General features: G+C 43.3%; 1 protein-coding gene across 3 annotated transcripts in view; it reads right to left on the minus strand.

Moving 5' to 3' along the window:
• CHRD (chordin) overlaps positions 1-19,587 on the minus strand; it is a 124,421-nt gene extending 104,834 nt beyond the window's left edge. For 2 of the 3 annotated variants that reach the window (XM_085848759.1, XM_085848758.1), the window contains exon 1: positions 19,375-19,587. In XM_085848759.1, the coding sequence (XP_085704885.1) occupies positions 19,375-19,540 (166 nt within the window). In that variant the 5' untranslated portion in view covers positions 19,541-19,587. The remainder of the gene's footprint in view (positions 1-19,374) is intronic. The other variant, XM_085848761.1, reaches the window with a different exon arrangement.
• Positions 19,588-21,382: the final 1,795 nt, after the last annotated feature.

The following is a 21,382-nucleotide window of genomic DNA, read 5'->3' on the forward strand; positions in this document are numbered from 1 at the left end:
GACATCCCTCATCCTTCAGGTAGACAGGCTGCAACCCCTTCCCTCTCTTCAGACCTTGACAAGATCACAAGACTGTCAAACACTTGGAATACGTCTTCCAATCCTAACAAATCTCACTATCACTATCACTATCTCTCTCTCTGAAAGGACTGTCTCGTAATCCCTCCAATCTACTTTCTTAACAATCCTCTTGAGGAGTTTCAGTCATTCAAACTACTGGGTCTCACTATCAGCTATGATCTTTCTTGAGCAAACCACATTTCTAAGTTGGCCTTTGTCCCCCTACCCCCAGATATATTTTGAAACCCCCAGGTTTCAACAGGGATTTTTGTCTTTCAGTGCTTTGCCCCCCTCCCTGCCCCTCCCCCTTCCAGGTTTCTGCAAGGCACACATGATCCACCATCAACCCCCTTCTGGTGAAACTACTGGAATCCAGGATCTCTGCTCTCACCTCCACTCATTCATTCCTCTTTTCTTTTTTTCCATACCTATGAAATCAACTTCCACATATTCTTCCATTTCATTCTTCCCTCCAGGTCTTCAAGACAGCGGCACACCACCATTTTTGATCATCCCAAATCCAAAACCATTATCTTTTCCAGCCTCGTTAACCCCCCTCCTTCCAAATTGCCAATTTTCCCTCATGAGTTTCCTTATTTATCCATCTTCTCCACCCCCATGTATCCTCTTCTGCTCCCCCATTTCTCCCCACATGGTTTGTCCAAATCTGCCTCTATCTTGGTCTTCAACTCTGCTGTTGGCATTTCCTCCCTCTGTCAATTGTTCCTTTTGTCCTGATCTGTTCAGTGTACTATGTACTACTAGCTCTTCCACAAACCTCAACAATGTATAGAAAAATAAATAATAAAACAAAATAAAATTTTTAAGCCAGTCAATGACTGGGCATCCTCTACCCTGCAAAGTCCTTCCTTGGAACACCTGAACTATCCACCTACAAGGCCTTCAGCTGAAGCTTGATGGACTACTGCTCCCCCCCTTTGGGCTGGCTCACCTGCAACCCCCCTTTTGTTTGTATACTTTGTCGAGGCTTGTATAATACCTAATACGCAAAACATATGATGAAGGGAATCGGAAACAAGTTTCCTCTCTGAAACAAGAGTGAGAGGGAAGTACAAAACAGTAGGGAACAGGGACATCAGATCTGTGGAAGAGAGAGGGATGGGGAGGGGTACACGGGGTAAACAATATGGACACTACAGGGACTTTCAGGAAGGATAAAAAAGGGAATTTGAAGGAGATGGGCTTGAGGTGGATTAACAGGGGGGAAAAAGATCATGTTTTTTGATGGGGGAAGATATGAGACAGTGGTGAACAGCTGTTTGGAAGACCTGATGGAGAAATGGGATTGAAGAGAGTGTGGGAGGGAAGAGATGTGGCAAAAAAAATAAAAATGAAATAGCGAAGGTGAACAGTGATTCTTGACCTTGGCAGTTTCACCAGAAGGGGGTCGCTGGCGGAATTTGAGTGCGCTGCGGAAATATTTGGGGGACCGATCACAGACAGAGCAGGATGGGGCACAAGGCAGGAGAGGAGACAGTAGAAGAGAGTCCCCCCCCCCCAAGTTTCCCTTTTGGTGAAACTCCCAAAATTCAAAATCCAGAATCACTGCTCACCTCCACTAATTTTGCTGTTTCTTCCCACCTTTGGAACCATCATCCATATTCTCTTCAAACTCATTCTTCCCTCTGGGTTTTCAAGACAATTGTTCACCACCATCTCAGATCGCCCATCCAAAGCCATGATGTTTTCTCTGTGAACATCCCACCCCCAAGTGAACCTCCTTCCAAGTTTCCAGTTTTTCCTTCCTGAGAGTTTCCTTCTGTGTCCATCTTCTCCTTTTTGTACATTCTCCTCTACCTCTCATTGCTCCCCACACCCAATATTTGTCCATGTCTCCCTCCATTTTATCCTCCAACCCTGTTGTTGGTGTTTTCCCCCTCTTTCTACTGTTCCTTTTGTTCTTTTGCATCCTGATCAATTCAGTTTTCTAGCTCTTCTACGAGCCTTGACTCGATTAAAAAAGTAGAAAAATTGCAGACAGGTCATTTGTCTCTCTGTGTTCTACCACCTCCTTTCTGGTGTTGCACCCTCTGCACATTCCATGCTCTGTCCCCTCTGCCTGGGTTTCTACAGGGTACACGTGGTCTGCTAGTAACCCCCTTCTGGTGAAACTCCCAAAATGTGGACTCACTGCTCACCTCCAGGAATTTGTACCTCTATTTTCCCACCTGTGGAACCAACTTCCTAAGCCTCTTCAATCTCATTCTTCCCTCCAGAGTTTCAAGACAGCAGTTCACCACCATCTCAGGTCATCTCCAATCCACAACCATGATCCTTTCTACCCCCATCAACCCCCACCCCTACCCCAAAGCCAACCCCTTTATGGGTTTCCAGCTTTTCCTTCCTCTTCTGTGATTGCCGGTTTGCATCTGTCTCCATCTTGTTCACCTCCTGCGTCCTCCCATTGCTCTCATTCTTTCCTACGGCCCTCATCCATCCCAGTCTCCCATTTTGTCCTTCAACCTTGTTGTGGGTGTGTTCCCCCACCTCCTCTTCCAACCTTTATTACGTCCACCACCGAAGGTGAAGGAGGTCATGTTTCCACCCCTTTCTGTCTGTTTGTCTGTGTACAGGATATTTCAAAAAGTTGTGGATAAATTTCTGGATGAAATTTTGTGGACAAGTTCGGTGTGTGACAAGTCATTCTTCACCATTGAGAAATTGGGCCAAAAAAGATATGCAGCACGATATCTCAAATAGTTGTGGATGGAATCGGAGGAAACTTGGTGGACATGTTGGCTGTGTGACAAGGAAGAATTGATTCAATTTCGATGAAGATCCGGATCCAGATCTGATAATTTTATAAGTGATTCTTCACCATTGAGAGGAATGGCTAAACTAATATAGAGCACGATGTCTCAAAAAGTTGTAGACTGATATGGATGAAACTTGGTGGACAGGTTGGGTGTGTGACCATGACGAATTGATCCGATTTTGGTGAAGATGCGGATCCAGATCCGACGACTAGAATAAAAAAAAATGATTCTTCACCATTGAGAGACAGGGTTCAAAACCGATATATTGCACGAAATTTCAAAAATGTATTGGGCCAGATATGTCCTTGTGGATCAGGCATTTCAGGGCAGAGGTATGCGCTCTCCCGAGTGCCCTTCTAGTTCCCATTCTGTTACATTACTGTCCATTCGGTATTCTAGCTCTTCCATGAATATGCCTGTAGTTAAAACAATCCATTTTTGCACGACGTTTGTGTGTTGCAGTGATGTTGGCTGACTCACAAGTAAACAGAAGGTGACTTAGAGAAAACGATAGGGTGAACAGAGCATAAAGTGGATGAACAAGAGTGGCAAAGCATGTTTTATGGACACGTGCACTAATGCCGTCATGGCCTTTTGCAGGGTCATAGTTGAGGGTTGCCAGAAACCTCTCCACCTTTCCAGGTGAGAAACACAGTGTCCATGAGAAGGTGGAGAAAGAACAGGAGCAGAGGAAGAACAGGAGACATTAGCAGGAGATTGGTCATTACCAAGCTCAAAAGGGATGATTTGCCATTGGCAGAAACCTGGGTCAGAAAGTGCACAGATCTAATCAGGTCCATGGAGTATCAAAAGTCACTTTTTTCAGTTAAATGACTGGTTGAAGAGGGGCCATCGCCCAGCCAATTAGTATGGTGACAGTTTAAATCATCACATATGAGGAAGAGAGAGTTGGGGTAGTTATAAGTTGGTCCATTTCAAGAGAGAGGGAGAGGTTAATGAAGTCATCACTGTTAGGAGGATGGTACAGCAAACAGACAAACAAGAGGTGGTTGTGGGGTTGGGCGTGGGGGGGGTTTGGAGGGGTTTGAGCATACTGTACATGAACAGTAAGAAACTGCTGCTCTATTCTTCTGTCTGTCATCATCAGCTTGTTATAGCCCTTAGGGTGCTTCCAATATACTTGGAAGACAACCAACATAGCAGCGTTTCAACACAAAAGAAAGGTGCAAAAACAGGTCCTGTCAATTACAGGCTAGTTGCAGTACTTCCAATTATAAGTGATGGAATCCATCATTACAGCTGACATCATTTTCCCTTTTGTCAAACATCCTGATCCCTGACAATCAATTTGATTCTGTCCTAGCCACAGATATGCTGCTGCTTCTATCTGAGCAAAGAATAGAGGCCTTGAATCTCCAGCAAGAGGTCAAGGCTGTCTCTCCAGACATAAATTGGGCATTCAACAGTCTACCACCCTGATCTGCTTTGCCAAGCTTTCTCCCAGTGGAATACAAGGCCACCTGACTTAATCCACTGATGCAATCAGTGAGTAGCCTCAACATAATCCTCTCATCTCCTCTCCTACTGCAGGCTGGACTGGCCTCAAAGTGGCTTCCTCAGCCCATTCCTCGTCCATTTATATATCAATAACCTATCTGATGCTTTGGAAAACCTTTTCCACTGCAGCTAACTGGATATTGAAGCATATATTTATTATACTGTACGTACCACTGGCAGGCTGACAGCAATGACTTAACCCTCTCTGCTGAGCTGGAAAGTTTAATGTACTGTTAAAACACATTTTTCAATCGAAACAAATCTTGCACTCACCCTGTCTCTCCAGAAGTTTCACCATACCTATTTCAACAATAAAACAATGGAAGAGGTTAAGTCTCATATTTCTGGGCCTCAGCATAAAGCTACTTCCTCTCCAAGACCAATCATATATCAATGTCAGTCTCTAAACCCAGCCACAAGCGGTGCATCCATTTGTGCAAAGTTCTTGGTGAATTTGAACTTCTCACTGTCTGCCAAACCTTTGTTTACAACTTAAACTTGCGCATGGTGCACATTTAAATTGGCAAGTTTCTCTCCTGGATACTGTGGAATCCAAATCCCTCAACATCCTTGGTAAATTGTTGAGAGAAGCAGGAAACACCTGGTCTGCTGCGTATGTCTGTCTGTCTGTCTGTCTGTCTGTCTGTCTGTCTCTCTCTCTCTCTCTCTCTCTCTCTCTCTCTCTCTCTCTCTCTCTCTCTCTCTCTCTCTCTCTCTCTCTCTCTCTCTCTCTCTCTCTCTCTCTCTCTCTCTCTCTCTCTCTCTCTCTCTCTCTCTCTCTTCTCTCTTCTCTCTTCTCTCTCTCTTTGCAAATAGGTTTGTGACCTCTCTTTTCTAATGCCTTCTCAGGTCTTCCTCTTTCTGTTCTCCAATGGCTTTATTCTTCCAGGTCACACATGTTCTTCAAGAAACTCCCTCTTGTAAAACACCCTTAAACCAAGATCTGCTCACCTTCACTTCTTTGGTCCTCGGTTCTCCTGCTTGTAGAACCTCTTTCCTCCGTTCCCTTCCCTCCTATCTGCACCTCCTGTTCATTGATCCTCTTGTTGCATCCACATGTTGTCCCAGTGCCCCCAATATCAGTGCATTATCTTCTTCCTCCCTCTGGCAATTTGCTCTTCATTGCATCTAGATGTTGATCACCAAAAAATTGCAGCCAGTCAAGTGAAGCTACATCCGAGATGTAACACCACAAATCATATAGGAAGCACTGTCACAGCATGCTTAACACCACTACTCAGATCCGAGCGGATTAAACCACTCACAAGTTGAATTCCAACCAAGATGTCCTACTCAACCATGTGGCACATAATCTAACTAGAACGACACTCAGTGGAGCACAAACCTCCGCTAAGCTGAGTAGTTTACGTTTTGTATCCCATCGATAAGCTGGATCTGAATCCAGACCTCAATTAAAATCTAATGGGCACGTTCTCGTCACCAAGCCAACTCAAAAACCTTGTTGCGTCATGAACCATACACACCATTGAGATATAGGGCAAAAACTATGTATAGCACAATATCTCAAAAAGTTGTGGATGGATTCAGACGAAACTTGGTGGACAGATTGGGTGTGTGACAAGGAAGAAATGATTCCATTTTTGTGAAGATCCAACCCCGGATCCGGAGACGATAGTTTTTTTTAATTTAAAAGTGATTCTTCACCATTGAGCAATGTGACCAAAAACGATATACAGCATGATATTTCAAAACGTTGTGGACAAATGATGAAACGAGGTGGATGAGTTGGTTAGGTGACAAGAACATGCCACGATATACAGTAAGATATTTCAAAACGTTGTGGACAAATGATGAAACGAGGTGGATGAGTTGGTTAGGTGACAAGAACATGCCACGATATACAGTAAGATATTTCAAAACGTTGTGGACAAATGATAAAACTAAGTGGGTAACAAAAAATAATAACAAGGAAATCCAACACAGGTGGAGGCCATTCAGCACATCATGCCTGCGCGAACACCACACCAACCCATCCACACAAGATCCAAGGAAGAAAATGCAAAAAAAAAAAAAAAAATCTCTTTTTTTGTGGTTTTGGTTTTTGTAGTTTTTTTGTTGTTGTTGTTGGTTAGGATGAGTTGGACAGGTGGCAATAACATGCTAATTCAATTTTGGTTCAGGTCTGGAACCAGATTCGGCTAATCAGTGGGATACATAATGTAAACTATTCAGCATGGCGGGTGTATGCACTCTACCGAGTTCCATTATAGTTACCCTCTCCAGAGGAGAGGATATTGCATTTTGGTCCTTTTGTTTATTTGTCTGTCTGTCTGTTTGTCTGCACAGAACGTGAGTTTGTGTATTGATTACATGAGACCCTTTAGAACCCCAAGATCCATTAAGACCACAAATACCCTAAAGACCACTAAAATCCCAAAAACCCTTTCGAGCCTTGAGAACCCTAAATACTCTTTGAGACCCCTAAGACCCTGTAGCCTCTTCATAACCAGAAACCATTCAAGACCCCTAAAACACCCAGACCCTCTCAAAGCCCAAAACCCATTAGACCACTAATATCCTTTAAGAACCCAAAGACCCTAAAGAGCCCTAAGACCTTTTAGTCCCCTACCACCTTTTAAGACCCCTAAGACTTCAAAGACTCTTTAGACCCCTAAGATCCTACGACCCCTCGGATACCTTAGAACCCTAAGACCCCTCGGAGCCTTTAAGATCCTCAAGACCCAAAATACTCATTAGACCCCGAAGACCCTTTGGAACCCTAAGACCCTGTATACCTTGCTACACCCTTTGGAACCCTCAGACTTCAAAGACCCTTTAGATCCCAGGACAGGTCAGGTATGGGAGCATGCGCTGGAGCAGTGCGTCGCTACGTCCACTTTCCGCCAGTACTCCAGGGGCCTCTGTCTGGCCATCCCTCAGGCGGATGCCTGGCCCATCCCAATCTCAGTGAGATGCTAATCAACCTGCTGCAACAACGAGGCATGCTTGAGTCTCTCTCAGCAACTGCTCGTTGGACACAAAGTCCGGCCAGCAATAGCCAAGGATTCTCCAAAGAGACCTGGTACCAAAGGAATTAAGTCTCTGTCTCAGATCCCTGGTCAGAATCCAAGTCTCCCATCCAAAGAGCAAGACTGGAAGCACCAAGGACCTGAAGACTCAGACTTTCGTCCTCCTGCATATATAGGTACCGGCAGCGCCACACCCCATGATCCAGTGACTCCATGACTCCATGACTCCCCAGGCATGACCCATAGTCAATTGACTTCCGGCTCACAGCTAGCAGAGACATGAATATCACTGCCAACGTCAGTGAATCTCCCCGTGACCTCACCATCCTCGCCACAACCAGGTACAGACAAGATAGCAGCGTCCAATATGTTATTGAAAGCCTGGATCTTAGTTTTGACACAGGAAACCCGTAATCCCAGCAGCTCTGAGTCCTCATTCAGCACCTCGAGGACCCTAAAACGATATCCATAGTCTCCACAAACATTGTGAATCTTTTTCTGGGTTTAATTTGGTTATGAATAAGAAGACATGATGATTTCATTCAATGAATTAATTCCTGTCTCATTAATTCCAATGCAAAACATTGAAAATCAATTCCTTACAAAGGTCGATACCTTTAGAATGCATTGTCCATTGGACTACAATCAAAATGTTAAATAGAGACAAAATGGCGATATGTGTAAGAGGATATCACTTAATTTTTAGTCAGTTTATGAACTGCAATATCCTAAGAAAAAATTTAAACAAGATGTACTAATTTGATGCAAGCATTATTTAGGGCAGCGATTTATGGAGTGGTAAAGGTTGGGGTTATTATTAAATTACTGATAAACTAGTTGTCCCACAAATCAAAACTGAATTTGATCAAGACAATACTTAACGTTCAGAAGTTATGGAGATTTTGATAAATTAATGAATATAAATCTCATAAATTATGATGGAGAGCCCTGAGATGCAAGGAATCTATGAGACAATCAAGGGGTTAAAACGGTTCAAAAGATTCAAATCAATATTAATTATCAGGCCAAATGCAAGGATATATGAGGGAATCTAAATCTAATTAGCCGTGATTTGTATGTTTGTATGTTTCTCATATGTTTCGGAAGACAGCATTTATGATGACGCCTGAAGCACAAAAGAAATCTCACCGAACGTTTCAATATATAGGTAATATCGTTTATCTTTATTGCACTCTTAAAAGAGAAATTTTAATGTGAATTGTTCAGAAATTAAAGTTTTACAGTCAGATTGAGATATCAGAGGGAATCCCACTAATGTTTAGACCGTGGTAAGTATCTGTTTATATTTATCTTTGAGTAAATTTGAAATTTGATATTGATTACGTCGAATTAGATATAGATTAAATTAGATTACACTTAGATGTAGATTGAATAAGAAATTAGATTAAACAAGATATAGATTACATTTAATTAGATATACATTAAATTAGAAATTAGATGTACAAATTATATTATGTTTAATTAGAAATAGATTACATTAAATAAGGTACATGTTAAATTAGAAAATAGATATAGATTACATTGAACTCGGTGTATGTTAAATTAGAAATTAGATATAGATCACATTTAATTAGATATAAATTAAATTAGAAATTACATAGATTATGTACAATTATATAGAGGTCGAATTAGAAAGTAGATATTGATTAAATTAGAAATTGGATATAGTTTACCTATAAATGAAAACCCAAATGAAAAAATAAAATATAAAAAAGGTAAAAAAAATTGTGTTCGTATCCAGGACTTGTTTCCCATGACGTTTCCAAGCTGGACAGCCAAGCACGGCCATTGCTTGAACCATGGCAGTTGTCCACTATCACCAGCGGTTGCTGTGAGTCTTCCACCAATGTAATTGAGAATGCAGGACGTTGATTGTCCGTAAACCCCCGTTGTTTCGATGGTGATCAGCTCAAATATGATGGACTGACTAAGACCAGTGTATTTCTAGCACTTCATGTTTTCCGCATCTGTGGATGTCGCTCTGACCCTAATAGCTATGTTGTTGACATGGGATTCGGCAAACGTGTCGACACAGGTACAGTCCCAAGTTAGACGTCTCCTATTCTTGTAGAAGACAATACTCAAGCCATCAGGGCATATTCCTTTGCAACAGTCAAAACCAAGGGGTTCCAAGACAGATGGTACCCCTGCCCTGCGAAGGGCATGCTTGACCACGTCGTTCAAGGCAGCATGTCTTTGTGAAGAACCGGCGCTAAAACGGCAGGACAAACCATGATAGCCGAGCATATCCATCATTCTACCGCAGACACTTATGACGCTCACAGATTATTGTGCCAACTTACAGTTTACATTTAATTAGGTATAGATTAATTTCCAAATTAGATATAGATTAAATTAGATATGTATTGAATTAAAAATATGATATAGATTACATTTTAGTCGATAAGGAAGAAATTAGAAATAAGACAGAGATTTCATTTCATTAGATACTAGCAAATACCACCCGTTGCTTCGCTGATGGCAATAATAAAGGGGGGAGGGAGAAAAAAAAAGGTGCAAGAGGGAGAGAGGGGTAGGGGAGAGAGAAGAGGTGGAGGAGAATGAGAGAGGATGGAGGGGGAATGAGGGGGGAGGGAGGGGGAATGAGGAGGGGTGAGGGAAGGGAAAGCAGATGTGCATTGGAGCATTAATTACGATTCATACTGTCTCATCAAAATGATTCTGCAGAGAATAACAGTGAAGATTGAAACAAAATAATGTCTGAAATCCATTTTCTACTGCTCATATGATAAACACAGCCCAGAAACAAACTCCCATCTGGAGACAAACTCCTGTCTGGCCAAGTCCGGAGACAAACTCTCATCCAGACATAAATACTGTTCAGACGCGTCCGGAGACAAACACTGCTGGGGCACATCTGGACGCAAACCCTGCCCAGACACAAATACCGTCCAGACATAACCACCATCCGGATATGTCCACAGACAGAGACAGAGAGAGAGGGGGGGAGAGTGAGAGAGGAGATGCGGGAGGAGGGTACTGCACTGTATTTGGAGGGGGTATAGCAAGAATGGGACAAAGGGAGAGAGAGAGAGAGGGAGAGAGGTGGGGGTAGGAGAGTTAGCAGAAAGAATATGTTATACTTTATGAACAACACACACACACACACACACACACACACACACACACACACACACACACACACACACACACACACACACACACACACACGAGTGCCCGACATCGGCAACTTTTGAGGAATCGGCAGGTTGGAGTCAATGTGATTACTGACTACAGTACGTACTGAATACAACCCAAAAACCTTGAGTAGTTTTCCCCGAAAAACAATGTTGCATTTGAATAGACATTTCAACGATATGATCACAAGCATTATTCTTTATAAACAGCTGTGTGTGACGGGTGGAAAAAAATTTGGCTCGGTAATTTAGAAAACACGTTAACATGACAAATGGCTTGGAAATTAGGTGTCATTTCACAACTCGTTTAGGGTGACGGAGCACAAACCACTCACTCAGGGTGACGGAACACGAACCACTCACTCAGGATGATGGAGCACGAACCACTCGCAAGGGATGACGGGGCATGAACCACTCGCTCAGGGTGAAGTAGCACAAACCACTCGCTCAGGGTGACGGAGCACGAACCACTCGCTCAGGTTGACGGAGCATGAACCACTCGCTCAGGGTGACTGAGCATGAACCACTCGCTCAGGGTGACGGAGCACGAACCACTCGCTCAGGGTGATGGAGCACGAACCACTCGCTCAGGGTGATGGGGCACGAACCACTCGCTCAGGGTGATGGAGCACGAACCACTCGCTCAGGGTGATGGAGCACAAACCACTCGCTCAGGGTGATGGAGCACAAACCACTCACTCACGGTGATGGAGCGCAAACCACTCGCTCCGGGTGATGGAGCACGAACCACTTGCTCTGAATGACGTGGCATGGCAAAAGTGTCCACAGAGAGTGAACGATCCACTCAGAACTACGTAGTGCAGTATCCCTGTCGACAATGGGTGCTCGGCAAGTGGCTTAAGCACTCCTGCAAGCACTCCAATTAAATTGTTGATAAGGAATGGTTGGCCAGGCTGTCGCTACATACCATAAAGGATCCCTTTAATTTTAAAGCCTGTCTTCACCGCACGTGTAGCAGTTAATGAAATAAAATGAATTTAATGAAATAAATTGACTCCACCACAGAAGTGTTGCAGCTGAATGAAGAACAACCCGAGAGACATTGCAAAGCTCAATCGCCCGTGAAATAAACATGGCAAAAAATGCGCCATTTTGTGCACGTGCCACATGGTACATCGGTTCGGAGTCCGCGCAAGCGTCATAACTTTCTTTAAAAGCGTCCGTTTTTTACCAGATTAGTTTTGATACCCTGTAGAACAGCACATCGCGAAACATCCAAAAATATAGACATCGATCTGGCAGACGCTATGGATAGGCAATCCCTCTGGGGGACAGGGCGTGAGGTCTGGTAGTGAATGCATTAAATCATACAGCTCAATGAAACTGGATAATTTTGTTACGTTCCTAAAAAAATTTGTTCACTCAATATAATTCTCCAAACAGTAGAAAAAGATAAGCTTAATCTTTTGGAAATTTCACATTTTCTTGTGTATGTATGGAGAAGGAGGGAATATAGATTTGCTTGCTTAAAGTAAATGGATATATTGGCTTCGTTATAAGACTCGTTATTTCCTTAAATTATCAGATTTCACAACAGATTTCGACAGATATTTAGTCCGGATCATACCGATCCTCAAAACCGAAATAATATTTCGATGATATACTTTAATTTCTCCGTGAGAGAGCGATGAGAGAGTGACAAAAGCGATGTATACAACGATTCATAGCTATGATGAACGGGCATTCAATATGAGTGTGGAAAGTGAAAAATAAACTTTATCGTTGAGAAATCGTTGTGGCCTGTTCCAAGTCAAGGCATGGTTGAGCAGGCCAAAAAAACATGGCGGCTTCAGACCACCAGTGGGGTTACCCAGGAAACGCCTTAAGACTCGGAGAGCAAGGTGGCCGAGGATCATTTGTTGAAGAATATAATTAAATAATGCCATTAATTATCTTCAAAAGGAGTGTTTTAATTAACCCAAACATCCAATTTTCTCTCTTCCACTTCCTTGGAGTTTTCTTCGTGTGCATTCAAAGTTTCAGGCTGCTCGGTTTTATTGTTTTGGAGTTATGGAGAAGACACACACACTAGTTTCTAATTTAATCTATCTTCTTTGCTAATTAAAGACAGTTTCCATTACGCTTAATTTGATGTAGATTATTGTCAGAATTTCCATGGGTTCAACAAGTTTCTATTAATTTTTGATCTATTTGTTTATTTTTAATGGCCAAAGGCAAATTATGTTAGATACTGAATTGAGAAACTTTTCTTCATTTGTGGTGGACAATTTAATTTAAATTCTCTTCGTCAATTTCCCCCATTCAATCGCAATATGGGTTGGAGTGGAAAACTGGGAAAAGTGTCGGAAATGGCATACAGTATAACCAAGCCAGCCCAATATCAAACACCCAAGAAGGCAGAAGAGGCTGGACAAATTGCTTGCACATCCAATGGACTTGCAGGAGTGTTGGGAGGAGAATGAGAACCAGTTGGAGAATGGTGGGGCATATTGTCACTGAATTGCCATGCCAGGAATCTCATTTACTTGCACTGTGGGAAGGAAGAGCGACTCGGTGTATGAATAAAAACGCACAGTCGCAACAAGTCGAGTATTTGCCGTCATATGGATCAGGAGACATCAGGCATGAGTGTTGTGCAGAATCAGTTGTGAGACCTCAAACACAGAACCAACGACAACGGCTCTCGGTAGGGTGCATACCTCCACCAGGCTGAACACTTTACATTTTGTGTCGGACTACTGTATTAGGTCAGATCTGCATTTGGACTTTAACCAAAATCGAATCAGCTTGTTCTTGTCACCTTCACATATGCACCAAGTTTTGTTATAATCCATCCACAACTTCTCGAAATATCGTGCTCTAAATAGTTTTTGGCCCCATCTCTCAATGATGAAGAATGACATTTAAAAAAAAAAATTTAATCTCGTATCCAGATCTGCTTCTTCATCAAAATCAAATCAATTCATTTTTTCTACACAACAAACCTGTCCACCCGGTTTCGTCTGAATCCGTCTACAACATTTTGAAGCATTATGTGATACACGGTGTTACAAAAACACGCAGACAAATTTGGTTGTTAATATATTTAGAACCACAAATTATATCCTTTGGTTTATATGATACAGAAACTCATAAAGTTTTGTGCGCACCATCAATCCACTTCAATATGACCTCTGTTTATCATGTGCAGGACATCAAGGCGCTTCATGAGTTTTTGTCATGTTCGGCTCAGCATGTTTGCGTCCACCAGTGCGCATGCAGCTGTGATCCGAGAACGAAGATCCTGCAGGTTCACCATCTTGGTGTTGTCGACAACATCTTTGACAAATGTGACTGAGCATTGTGACTGAGCAGGAAGACCCAATCCTCTATGTGACTGAGAACTTCCAAGGCAAACGCCTTGCATTTTGGTCCATCATTTGGTTTGAGTTCCTGCAGAATCTGCACCTTATAGGCAGAAAACTTCAGTCTTTTATGAAAAATCCTGTGCACCGTCATGGTTGGTAAGCCCAGTTCTCTGGATGTGCATCAAATTGATTTTCTGGGACTGTTGAAATGACAAACCCCCCACAGCAAAAAAAAAAAAAAAACATTCAAGGGGGGTTATGTCTGGTGATTGTGGTGGGCCAGGCGGTTGGTCCATCTCAGCCTATCCAGCGACCTGGAATTTTTTCATTCAGGACGACTCAAATGACTAAGGCCCAATGAGGAGGAGCGCCGTCCTGATGAATAATGATATCAGGTTGCAGATCTTCAATGTGTAGGAAGACAAATCCTTCCAACATGTTCATGTAAATTGTTGAGGTGACTGTATCCTCCACAAAGAAAAACAGACCCACCAAGCGGTCTTGGTGAAGGCCACACGACACATTTACCTTTGGACTATCACATGTGTTCAATAACCACGTGGGGGTTTTCAGCGCCCCAGGTCCTCACATTGTGCTGGTTGACCTTCACAGATACATGAAAGTAAGCTTTGTCTGTGAGCATGACCTTTTTCAGATAATCTTCATTGTCCTCTATGCGACTGAGCATTTCCAAGGCAAATACCTTGCGTTTGGGTCCATCATTTGGTTTGAGTTCCTGCAGAATCTGCACCTTATCACATAAAACTTCAGTCTTCTATGGAAAATCCTGTGTTTAGTGGTGTTTGGTAGTTCCCGTTCTCTGGAAGCGCGTCAGATTGATTTTCTGGGACTTTGTTGAAATGATTTACGCACTCGTTCAACATCAAGTGCACTTGCGCTTGGTCGACCTGTACTTTTCTTTTTCTGACAACTTCCTTTAACCACTTGTACCACTCTCTGATACTAGTCCACAATGGCGGATTCCTTCCTTACCTTGCACGGAAATTACACTGAACTTGTGTGTCGGATCTCGTCTCGATGAACCATTGGACACACTGAGCTATCTCGTGTGGAGTCAGCATTTTCTTTTACATTAAACCACCAGACCTGAAAGTAAAGGAAACTTTATGAGTTTCTGTATCACAAAAGAAATACTATCATTGTATCATTTGTGATACTAAACATATTAACAGCCAAAATTGTCCAGGTCATTTTGGAACACCCTGTGTATTGATTTTGGCCCCATCTCTCAATAGTGAAGAATCACTTTTTTTTTTAATTACAGTATCCGGATCCGGATCTGGATCTTCACGAAAATATAATTAATTTGTCCTTGTCACACAACACACCCAACCCATCCACCAAGTTTCGTTTGAAGTCGTCCTTCACATTTTGAGATATTCTGCTCACAGACGAACAAACAAAAAGATGAGCAGACAGACAAACAGAGGTGAAAACATCACCTCCGTCCACCTTCGGTGGTTGAAGGTTAGAATCCATAATATATGGAAAATCAGAGCATGAAATGAGCTCGATTTCAACAGCGTAGAATCGATTTTGTGCGCTCGACTCACCGTAAGCAGAATCCTTCTTTCTACGCAACAATACGGCGTTGCACCGGCTTTCTACACCATACATCTCCCAGGGGGTGCTTTGTTCGCTCATTTCTATGGCCTCACTGGCTTCCATCCAACTTGCTCTTTTGGATTGGACTATTGATTACTTTTCCAATCTTGATTTCCCATAGTTTTCAAGCCAAGATTCATTATTATCGGCAGGTGAACAGCACCGCACTGTTAAACCATGGAGGGTCTCATGGGAGACTTTGAATGGTCGCAGACAAACACCTCCATATTGGTAAGTCCTCCATATTGGTAAGCAAGACCTCTTGGGTAGCATATAGTTGATTGGTTGACAGCTGTAACATTGCTGTGAATGTTTCTCACATACAGGAGCTGTCTGTAGCCTCGGTTCAAATCTCAGCCCAGATATTGTCACCGTGGCGTTCCACAGGTGCATACATCAATGGAACTCATGAAGTTTGGAATATATATATATATATATATATATATATATATATATATATATATATATATATATATATATATATATATATATATATATTTTTTTTTTTTTTAAATCGTGGGAATCTCACTTGAAGTTGTATGGTCAAATAATATCGATGGGTCACATCGTGTATTCGATGTCCTCAAAGCAGCCACATCTTTTGAAAATAATACGTAAAAAGCTGGGTTTTTAAAAAATCCTGTCCGTCCAGGTCCAGCTATACACATTTATGTTGTTTGGACCAATCATGTCATGCGCTTGTTGAAACCAATCACATCATGTGCTTACAATGTAACATTTGTAACCATTTTACAAGTGAAGCTGGGCAGTACACATCTGCTGATGGGGCAGGAGCAATGGTAGAGGGGGAGGGGAAGGGGGTGAGACGGTGAACCCTGAGTTACAAAGGAACACGGAACACCTCCTCCCTTCCCCCATCACTCACCCAATTTGAACCCCGTCCGTTTTTTTCCCCTCATTCTCCTCCTCCTTTCTGATCCAGACAAATAGAGCTCCACGTGGGGTGGGGAAACTTGTTGTTTTAATAGAATTTGGCCAGAATGACAAATTTGCTTTCGGGTGCCTGGAAAAGGCTTTCATTTTCCACGAACTTCGAGTTTGCTCGAAAAATGCTCCTTACGGCGAGCCAAGAGGTGGGAGGCACATTATGGAGAGTCGGGAGCGGAATCCCAAATAAAATCCCATAAAATGCTTTCAAAGTGCATCGATAAATATGATCATGACGATGTTTGCTCGAAACTTCGCGAAGCTTCATGTACCTGTTTGTATCGCAATTTAAACACAATATTTGATGACGAGAGGGGAAGTTTTAACCTTGCGGAGAGAAAAATCTCACAAAACAATTGAATTTGTCCTCAAAATGTGGACCACACATGTTCATCTGCAGTACCTAATTACTACTACTACTACTACTACTACTTGTTTCTTGGCCCGTCTTTCACGAACCTGCTGGCAAGGATTGACGTTCGACTGAAGGTGGAGGAAAATTGAGATTTCTTCAAGATGCCCGTGATAAATTCGCCTACTCTTCATGATGAAAGATACCCCGGTATCTTCAATTTACACCAACGACCAATATCGACGGACGGATTCTCGCGTTTAACGTCCATCATCGACGGATTGTCCTGCCCTGCGAACCACCAAGATGCCAGTTTACAGCTGCGTCGGGATTCGAACCCAGGCTAGACAGCTTAAAGACATCCACAAACGATCCTCCGTGCCCCTTTGTGCTGTGCGTTTGATATCGTTTGAATATGCAGCATTTGATCGGCACTGAACCCAACATGAGCATTGTTTGAAGTTTGGGGGTGGCCGTACAAGTTGGCTGCTCGAATTGCATGGGGGGCACGGAACTTCTTGCTGGGACAAGACAAACGAATAATCAATCGGTCCGAGTTAATTGCACATGAATCCCAGCACATGATTTCCCATTCGCACCCTCTCGCTTTTCACTTCGTCGGCCCCTTCATCCTTCAGCAGCCCCGACTCCCCAATTCCTCATGCGCCTCCGGTCCTCCAACACCGATGTTTGACTATGGCCATCACTACAGGTGCTAATTGACTGCTAACCTCTCTTTTTGGGTGCCTCTGCAGGGAGTCACGCAATGCCCAAAGCAACAAGTGTGCTTCATGGGAAACCCTCTGGTTAGAAATGTCTTCATGTATACCTGACACTGTTCACCTCGACAAGAAAACACTGCATAAATACCCGTCACCTGTGACACTTGTTCCATGTGAACATACCTGTTCTACCTGCAAATTTAAAAGTGAAATGAAAATCATTTCAAATTGGCAAGTTTCTCAGCCGAGGAACCAAAAAGGGAGACAACTCGTGAAATCACATGAAGTTATGGTCAAATGAAGGGCTTGCCTTCCCTACGTGGACCATACAGGCATCACCAACGGTCAGATTCATTTCTTTGATTTCCATTAGTAAACGGTCGAGCTAGCATTTTGCATAAATGGAGAGGAAACGCTTAGAGAGTGTAAAAAGGATAACGAGCAAGGCCATTCAGAACATCACACCCCATGTTATAAAACATGCAAACCTAATTACATATTGATACAACCAATTGTCGAGTAAGGAGGGAAAGAAAGAAAAAAAAAGGACGACTCTGGCCATTGACACCACACCGAATTCCTAGCGCAACAGAGCACGACATGACAAACAGGTAACGCAACAACAGGTGGCGAAAGGGAACTACCGTGGAACGCCAGGACCACAATGAAGGACATGGAGTTTCACAAGGACTGACGTCAACACCAATCCTAGACAGCACAAGTTCGAGCTCAATGGGATAATCAGCAAAACAAAAATAAATAAATAAACAAACAAACAAAAAAAAATCACCTAACTTAAATCAGAAGGACACACCAGGAAGGTGAGGGTGCTGAAACACAAAACTCCTGATGGGTGAGCGGGTGAGCATCGAACGAAGCAAAGAGAGAAATAGAGATTCAACAGGAGTTGGAAAACAAGTGGAGAGAAAAATATGGAAAAGATGATGTCAGGAAGGGGAAAGGTTTCCCATTTTTACTTTACATACTGGCATATCATTAGCATAACCATCTGATTAGCCAATCACAAGGAAGGAAGATGGAGAAAACCTGGACCAAGAAGGTATCATGGCATCCAAAGAGAGAGACAAGAGTATGATAAGAACCTGATATTTTGGTTTAACTCTCCTTTTTGTTTGGAAATGGTAAGGAAACGTCGCAAAGTAGAGGGAAGGGTAGAGTGGAGGTAGAGGTGGACAGACAGAGAGAGAAAGGAATGATGAATAAAGAATAATTAAGGTGTGGGCATACACAATGGGGGACGAGGGTCACACACAAACACACGTATGAAGGACGGATTAACAAGCACACACGGAAAGGGAAGGGGGCTCTGGATCAAAAGCACTAACACAAATGAAGAAGACGATGAAGTGGATATAACGAAGAGTATAAATGGGTGGAGAAGGTTGGAGGATGGCAGTAAAGTAAATGAAACAAGTTGAAATAGGAAAAGTTGGAATGTGTTCTTAGATTCACCTCCACTAGATTGACAATATATTAAACACTGTCACCTTCAAAACTAGACAAAAAAAAAACCCCTTAAACTTATCAATATAACGAACTCGTTCTACCTGCGAGCTGTCTCGACGACAGTACGTTCAAATCGTCCCAGCTTCAATTCTCTCTGCTTCATCCTGGAGTACCTATCGTACCTGTTTGTGGTCCAATTCCATCACAGGTACACGAGCACCCCGCTTTGACAGGTGTTAATGGCTCTCAACGTTGCTGTTGTTAGCGAATGCATGTTGGACTGCGATGAAATTCGAAATTTCGCCTGCTCGTTGTTCTACCGTGCCGCTGATGCAGTGCCCCCCCCCCTCCCCGAGCAATCGGGCAGGAATTTTATCATTTGTTCAGGGTACCGGCGATAACTCACCGACATTTCGTAAAATGACAACGGATGATCTCGAAGGTCCACCGACGACCGGTGCTGGCCGACTGATGCTCAGGCTTGACGGTCTTCCTATGGACTTCGATCGCCCTCCTTGCGAAACACCAGGGTGACGGTTTACAGTTGGGTCGAAATTCGAGGCCGTGCTCATCAGCTCACAAGGTGAGTGTCCATACCTGAAAGCTATCCTGCGAGTCCGATAAAGGCAAGGCAGGTGTACACTGTATTACCAAAAGTATTGGGACAGTATTTCCTGACTTCATGCCAAGTGTGTCAATCTTCCATTGTCATGTATTTGAGCATAATGAACCTTGATAGTGACTCATCAGTCCACTCCTTGATATTCCATGTGTTTTCAAGCAATCTGTTTAACTCCATTACCTCAAACTGGTTTCATGGCAAGTAATACAAGTGAATTAACACAATAAGATAATTAAGAGTACCAAATAGTAATTTAATCATTTCTAATGCAGCGAAGATCCACAAAGAGGAAACGATGCAAACAGTGCACTCTAAAAATCAAGGATATTAAACATATTAATGGAAATAATGTTTGTTTGTAGAGGCAATCTGATTTACAAATTACATGAGTAAATTTTTTTTAATCTTACCTTCTCTTCCACCCCCTCCTCCTCCTTCTCCTCCTCCTCCTCTGCCCACCTCCCCCCCCCCACTCCTTCTACCTACCCCCAACTCCCCTAAAATATTTCCCAAGTTTTGTTTCCTCAATAAATACCCTCCATCTCCCATTATGTATGTAATATGAAGAGGTAGTGGACAACAAAAAATAAATAAATGGAAACACCAATGTGAAGTCACTTGAAAGGGCATTGGGCCACCATGTGTGGTCAGTCCGGCCTGCATGCGCCGTGGCATAGAGCCTTCCTTTTGTTCATCCGGCCACTCCTCCGGTGCTTTTTCGTTGTCCATTCTCCTGGATCACCAAAGTCTTCATCGCCGGAGGAGGAGTCTCTTGAACGGAGGTTATTTCCCCCGACCCTGCTGCCGGAAAACCACATCTTCAGTGCAGTCATCTCCTCCCACCTCAGTGGGTCCAGCACCTGGTGTAACCACATCCAGGTCTTCATTTCTCTCCTCCTTTCCCTCCGTCCTTTCACCGCTGCCATCCCCTGGTCCTCCTTTACTGTGGAAGGGTGGAAAGGAAAAAGCAGGCACAGTAGGCACAACCTCTGTACTCATTCCTGGGAAACACCCGCCACCTCCACCTGCAGATGCATGCATTTTGCTCGAGTAGTTCTGCGGGCAGGAGTAGAAAGTATGCACGGTACACAACAGAGGTTGCACTGCACCTGGGCTCCCTCAAATGTCCAAACTGGCCACACTGCAAGCAAAACTGTTCTTTGCACCCAGAGACAAGGTGGCCCAGTTAACCGCACCCGCGACATATTTTAGACTGATACGCCTAAAACACCTGCCCCATGGCCCATCCCTACAACGATCCTGTTGGGGATGTGGGTGACCATGCCATCCTCCTTGATCCGGAACTTAATATAATACTGCCGAGCCCCTTTTCATATCCCCAAACCATTTTGGATTAACCGTGGTGGGGTTTACTTCGACCTATTGAGACAACCATAACTTCACATCATAATCAGACACTCTCTCTGCAGAGGCGGACCGTCACAAACCTCTCATGGTCAGAGAGAGCCTTGACCGCCCAATTAGCCAGAGACCCAGCTGACCGAGAGGCAGTCCACTGCACCCGGAATTTGGAAAGCCCTCCAGAGGACTGGAAGGACACATCAAACCAATGGGCCAAGGAGATTAAGCAGAAATTTTATTAAATAAGCAGCCTTGAACCCAGCACACCCAACAATACCGTCTGACCAAATACCTCACTTGTGGGGATAGCTACTTTCTTCACAAACACAAACCGGATGCAGTCATGGTGTATGCCCGCCATGCCAGGGTCCTGGGGATGGCGGGTACAACATGACAAGGAAAGAGGAGGAGGGTGAGGCTCCCTTCCTGC

This window comes from Eptatretus burgeri, chromosome 12, assembly GCF_056783735.1.
Source record: "Eptatretus burgeri isolate ZD-2024b chromosome 12, Ebu_testis_v1, whole genome shotgun sequence".
Classification (NCBI taxonomy): domain Eukaryota; kingdom Metazoa; phylum Chordata; class Myxini; order Myxiniformes; family Myxinidae; genus Eptatretus; species Eptatretus burgeri.